The sequence below is a fragment of the Microtus ochrogaster genome, chromosome 10, assembly GCF_000317375.1.
Source record: "Microtus ochrogaster isolate Prairie Vole_2 chromosome 10, MicOch1.0, whole genome shotgun sequence".
Classification (NCBI taxonomy): domain Eukaryota; kingdom Metazoa; phylum Chordata; class Mammalia; order Rodentia; family Cricetidae; genus Microtus; species Microtus ochrogaster.
In genome coordinates, this window is record NC_022016.1 from 25,945,475 (window position 1) to 25,952,308 (window position 6,834).

At 38.3% G+C, this 6,834-nt stretch overlaps 1 protein-coding gene across 3 annotated transcripts in view; it reads left to right on the forward strand.

Moving 5' to 3' along the window:
• Positions 1-6,834, forward strand: part of Focad (focadhesin) — a 290,677-nt gene that overhangs the window by 130,896 nt on the left and 152,947 nt on the right. For all 3 annotated transcript variants that reach the window (XM_005352710.3, XM_026781891.1, XM_026781889.1), the window contains exon 15: positions 945-1,071. In XM_005352710.3, coding sequence (XP_005352767.1) covers positions 945-1,071 — 127 coding nt within the window. The remainder of the gene's footprint in view (positions 1-944; positions 1,072-6,834) is intronic.

The window sequence follows — 6,834 nt, forward strand, 5'->3', positions numbered from 1 at the left end:
GTGGCGGGGAGGAGGCAGAAATCCTTAATAAATAAATAAATTAAAAAAAAAAAGAACTTACTCATGTTCTTTTCTTTTGTACTCTCAAATATGTCACTTTTTATCAAGTTTTTATGGGACAATGAGACAGAAGAATCCTGTCAGGCATTTTCATTTTATTGATAATTTGTTAATTAGAGACAAGTATTGTGTCCTTGAGGCCTCCCGAGAATAGATCGAACAGTTGTTAGGTTAAAGGTATTCTGGGTGGCATAATATATATGGAAGAGGTAGGAGAGGTGCCTGGTATGGGGTAGGGGCACAGTTATCACTTGTATTAGAATCTTTATTATCATAGTGATGATCAATATAATCACCCTTTTTATATCCATACCATGAATCATAGATTGCTCGGTGTTCCTATGTAAGGAAGAGGACCTAAGTTTAGATCCCCAGTGTCCACACAGAAGCTGAGCATGGCGGCCCATGTGTTTAACCTAGTGGCAGAGGAGTGGTGGTAGTTGGATTCCTGGGATTTTCTGATTACCCCGTCTAGCTAGAAGTGAGCTCCAGGTCCAGGGGCAGACCTTGTCTGAAAATATAGGTCAGAGAGTGACTGAGGAAAGATACCAGATATCAACTTTTGGGATCCATGTGTGCTTTCATGGGCAAGTAAACCTGCAGGGAAAATGGTACTCACTCACACAAGTGTGTCCCTGCACATATGCATGTACATGTGGATGAGTGTGTGTATGCACAAATTTGCAAAAGTGTCTTTTTAAACTTTTGTATAAAAATAAAGGTTAAATTACAGCAGAAATAACCATAACATGAAGATTTTGAGGAACATGTGTTGTTAGTATTTGAGGGTGAATCTTTAAGAATTAACCCTTTTATTGTAGTCAGAGAGCTGGGAATGGTAGCTCTCTGGCTCTAATTTTGGTTGAAACTGTCATTTGTTTTAGGCCCTATCAACATGGTGCAGACATGTTGGCAGCCATTTCTCAGGTGCTGAATGAATGCACGAAGCCCGATCAAGCTACCCCAGCCGCCTTGGTGTTACAAGGTCTTCATGCCCTCTGCCAGGCTGAGGTAGGCATTTCTGAATGGTTTTGTATAACTCTTAAGCTATTTTATAAGACTGTAAGATCCCATTTGGGTGAATGGTACTTTCAGTATTCTGAGGGTTGGGGTGTGGGGGGTAGGTAGAATAGGATTGCGTCACATGGTTTCTTCTCCACTCCAGGGGGATTTTGATTCATCAGGTTGACACTCAACAAAGACCCTATTTTGGGGTTTTCTTTGGTCTTATTTTGTTAAGTTGAGGAGCTGTTTACAGAGCTGTTGGATGTGTTTAGTTTTTAATTTTCTGATGAAAGACCATTAGAATCAGTGAAGGCAAAGAAGTAGGCATGGGTCAATGGCATTTTTGTAGTCTGAATAAATTGTGATTGGCTTGAAGACTGGCAAAGGAATCTTCCCTTCCTGATGATTAGATTGGGCAGATGGGTGTGTAGCAGAACAGACTTGTAAATTATTGCCTGAAAATTAGACTACTCTCAGAGTGACAGTGTATCAAAGAGAATGTTTACTGTTTTGAATAAATAAAATAATCATTTTATTTATTCAAAATCAAGATCATCATTCATTCAAGATCATCCATTGGCTTGACTGTAGTTGGGCACGGTGAGTCTGCACACTACAGTTTTTAAGATTGTAGCTAATCATGGTTGTTGATGATGAAAATACTATAATAAGACACATAACAAAATTGAGTGCTTTTGTGTTAAGGTCCTTGTGTTAAACAATTTCTATGCCTGTTCCACAAGTGCAGTGTAGGTATTAGCAGGAAAATAGACTTCAGAGAGAAGTTCAGCATTCATTCCCCATCTTGTTTGAGAATAGTCTGTGCTGTGTGAATGCTTCCTCCTCCAAACAGTGAATATAGTTCCTGCTCGGTAAAATGTGTCCTCAGGATAATTCTTTCCGGTTTGCCACCCTGTGGGTGGAAGGTCGTTAGACCTTCACAAGACCGATACAGCAGGTGACTGCTCACTGAGCTGTGAACTTCTATTTTTCTGTTGCCTCAGTCGGTCATCTGTCATTGGAAGTACTTTTTTTAAAACCAATTTTATCACTTTCCAGTATAAATAGCTAGATCTTATTCTTAAACAAAAATTTTAACAACAGCATTGAGAAAAGAATGCATCTTTTACTCCCCCCCCCAAAAAAGGCCATTTTTGCCATTTTGAAGTATTTCCTTTAAATTTTTATCCCAATTAACTTTCCTTACTAAATATCAATTTAGTCTTCTTGTTATAATTCCAACCCCTTCCCAATTCCCTCCTTTTAGCATCAGGTTCAAGCTTGTCAATGCTTAACTTTTGTGAAATGTCCGGAGTTTGGCAAAGAGTTTTCTCAACCATTTATCTAAGATATCATTACTAACTATGGTTCATACTGAAGATAGGAAAAACTTTGTCTGGTGTGGTAGAAGACATCTTTGTTTTTAGGCTGTCATGAAAATATACTTGATAAGTACCAAGAGCTACATATAAAGAGTATGTCCTTTGGCTAATTCACTTAGTCATATTTATGCTTCAAGTGGAGACAGAAGGAGAGTACATTCAGGAAGACCCTAGACTAATATCTGCTCTATTGATGTTTGCCTTGCCTCTGATTAGATGGTGCCCAGTTAGGTAGAGTCCATATAGAGATTCTTTATAGTTCTTTTTTCTTTTCCTTGACCCCACACAATGTATGATAAGGGTTCGATTCCTTTTCCAGAGGTATCTTCTTTCTCGCCAGTACAGCTGTCTTTTCTTCATTGAATATTTAAAGCAGTTCTGTTTGGGATTGCTGAATACTTAACCCTAAATCTTTTCTCCGACCTAAACCATTTCTTTTTTTTGTTTTTTTTTTTTCTTTTCGAGACAGGGTTTCTCTGTAGCTTTGGAGCCTGTCGTGGAGCTCCCTTTGTAGACCAGGCTGGCCTCGAACTCACAGAGATCGGCCTGCCTCTGCCTCCCGAGTGCTGGGATTAAAGGCGTGCACCACCACCGCCCTACCCTAAACCATTTCTTATAAAAATAAATTTGAACCCACTATAATACTGTCTTTCTTTACTTTTCCAGTGTTCTCCTAGAGTAGTGGTTTTCAGCCTTTCTTTAAGGTTCTCAGCCTTTTTAATCTTGTGACCCTTTAATACAGATCCTCACGGTGTGATGACCTCCAACCTTAAAATCATTTCATTGCTACTTCATAACTGTGATTTGTCACTGTTATGGATTGTAATATAAATATCTAATATTCAGGATATCTGATGTGCAACCCCCAAGGGGTCACAACCCACAGATTGAGATCCACTCTCCTAGAGGAGCAGCGACATCATGTCTAGCTATTTCATTTCATAAAGCTCATCTCTTACTTCTTTCTGGGATAAAGGAGTTTTTCTTTCTGATTTGGTCTCCCTCCTGGTGACATCATGCATCTCAATCTCACATCTATTTTTAAATTAAAACTTCCCTTTAACATAACCTCACATGAAGCCAGGTGTGGTGCTGCATGCCTTAGGTCCAGATCTTGGGAGGAAGAGGCAGGCAGATCTCTGAGTCTGTAGCCAGTCTGGTCTACAGAGTGAGTTCCAGGACATCCAAGGCTTCATAGAGAAGCTCTGTCTAGAACACTTTCCCCCTGCCCAAAATAAACCTCATCTGATTTGTTAAAATTGGGATAGGAATCCAGTATGTGATAATCTAGCACTAACTGTTTGTCTCCTCAAATTATTTTTGGTAACAAGATGGGAATTAATAAATCATGGAACAATACCACCAATCAGTTATTCTGAGATGTTTTGTTTGTTGAAACTGTATTACTGTTAGTTTTGATAATAAAAATTGTCTTATTGACATTTAGTACTGAATAGCTTTATGTTCATCTAAATATGTAGGAGTAAGCCCACTCCCTATCAGAGTAGTATCTCTTTCTATCTCATGTAAGGCTTTCCACACTTTATGTTTGTGTGTTTTCATTGTGAAGTTGCTACTGTTCTGTCTTGTGATGTATGCTAAAGTCAGGGCATTTACTTAATTCAGCATCTCTTTCCAGGCTGTATTTAATATTTAGTAACTTGGGGCTAACGTTTTTTTGAGGGGTTGGTGTACTACCCTTAGATGTCAGCATTCCTTCCCATTTAATCTGTTTTCTAATTGATAATATTTATGAAACACTGGTGTAATCCCCAGGTTCATGAAAAGACATACTCAACATAGTTCCAGATCTGTTTCCCAGAAGCCTTTGGTCCTGATCTGTCTGTCTGTTACTCTTCAGATTTTTGACTATCAAATATCATTAGGAGTTTAGAAAGGTAGCCTGAGACAGTGGAATAAATCAATAAAGATAGGAGCATAAACTGAGAAACCCTGGATTTGGGAAAATTCATCACCTAGAAAATGATTTAAAATTGAATTTCAAGAGCTTTCCAAACCTTGCTTTTATGCAAGGGTAACCCTTCATCCTCTTAAACTCAGTAGGTAATGAAGTCTTTGGCTTTGAAAGTCAAAATGGTGAACTTTTTTTGTCCTCAGTGGAGTCAGGAGTCAGGTTCATCTTAAAAATCACTGCTGCTTACTCATTTGCATGTCTACCAAGGACAGATTTCTAGAAGAATGGAGTCTGTTCAAATGCCAAATGTGTCAGAGTAATGCTTCCATTATGCATTTTGTGGCTCTAACTGCCTAAATAAAAAACATATCAAAGCTTCTAGAAATCTCAGCTGACCAGAAAGATGCTAATGTCATTTGGAATTAGAAAGCAGATACTTATTTATTCTTTAAGACTGCTAATATATTGATTTTGACTTTATATATTTTTTAGGGTAATATTCTCTTAGCTAATATTTTTTGAATGCCTAGTACAAAATTTCCCTTTTTTGTGATATAGGGATGTAGGATTTCATTTTGGGTGAAGAAACAGTCTTGTAACATAACTGATATTTACTGAATACTAGAAATTCTAACCCACCAATTTACTAGGAGGTGCATGACAATGTGTATGTCGGCATGCTCTTTAGTTTACTAGGGTTTGTTCTTTTCCTTCTATAATATTGCTTTGCCAACTGTGATAAAGTTTGAGGAACTTTAGAACAGTTTGAAGTTTTCTCCTTCAGCATAGAGTGCCCAAAAGCAGTCGTGAATAAGTCCTGAAATCTCTGAAGTTTAGACAGTCAACTCTTATTGCATCTAAACCGTTAAGTGTGAAAAATAACTCCCAGTCTGAGCAGGCTGCCCAAGGTTCACAGTGTGTGCAGAAATAAAGCCAGTGCACTGCACGCAGAAAGAAGTCTCATTCACTCTGAACTCTCCTCTTAAGGTCTTAGATGGGGACAGGAGGCTTGCTAGCCTGTGTTTTCTTGGTCAGCTGTGAGTCTGTTGTGGCAAAAATTAATAGGCGTTTCAGAATCACCAAGAAAAGCTCTTTCATCTTGCCCAGCCCTATTGGGGTGTTATATTTTCAAAGAAGAGTATTGTACAATTGAGCAATAGATAAGGAGGGGAGGGGCCTTTCCTGGGGATTCTTGACCGCTGGAAGAGTTCATTTCAGGCCATTTGTCACAGCAGTGATTTCCCCAGAGATACCCTGTGCCACTGTGCCAGGGCTATGTTTTGGCTATTTTATTCTCTTTTATTTATTTATCTTCTGAAATCCTGGTTGAAGGTAGTTGTCCTTGCCCTCTCCCATCATCCTAACCCTTTGTCTAGGGTCTCCTTTACCACACCATGGGGTAGTAACAATTTTGAATGGAACCCAGCAGGTCTGGAAGGTTTTAGGGAGTTAGGGTGATATAAAAATGCCCAATAGAAATCCTGCATGTTGTCTAAGCATTTTTAGCGTGGTAAATATAATTTAGTATGGAAATGTGATCCATTGTTCCACGGCAGGTTTTCTCAGCTGTGTACAGTAAGGCTTCTGTCGCCTACTGTGGATTCTGTATTTATTGCATCTGGAACCTCTTTGTTGGTCCTTCGTTTTGTTTGTAGAGACTTTTAAAGGTGGATTGCCCATGTAACCTTGCAGAGAACTTGATTAAGTTTAATTTGCTATGCATTAGAGAGTGGATTTGCTGGTCTTTTTGAACTGCCCTCTGTTATTTGTAGTTTGGGGCCTTTTTTTTTTTTTGATGCCTTCAGTTCTTTCTGGGCATGAAAACTCTTTTTGTACATTTCTTGAATCTATTTCCATGCTGTGCTTTTTATATTCTACACAATGACTCTTTGCAGTTGAAAGTTGTAGTTTGGTTTTATTTTTAACTTTAAAAGGACAGCAGGAACTGGCCTTTTATTAGACATTTGTGGATATTATAACATTTACTCTGCCTTTCTTCAAGTAGGTTTTAAAATATAGTTTCTTATTTTTGAAGTAAAATTTTAACCGGATGTGTTATACTTATATAATGGTTACTATTCAGTACTCACAAGCCATGTATGGAAAGTACGGGGAAATAAAAATAATGTGTTTCTTTTGAAATAGGCTAGTTTAGCGTCCCACCACTTTTTAATTGGTTGTTTTTACTTTTTAAAGAAAACATTCAGAGATTATGGAAAGCTGAGTTCTATATCAAAACCTACAGTAGAGAAATTTAAAATCGAGGCCTTGGTGTTTTATCACTTCCTGATTTTGCTTCCGCTCTTTAACTCCCAGTCCTCTGCCATTTGCCCTCTACCTGTCTCAGATTTGTTAGGGTCGTTGGCAACACCTCACCCTTAGAAGGTATCACACTCAGGCGCTCCCTCTGCTCTGTGTGTTCTTGTAATCCATTTTTAAGTGCATTTTGTGTTTATAGAAGTTTTTTGAGAA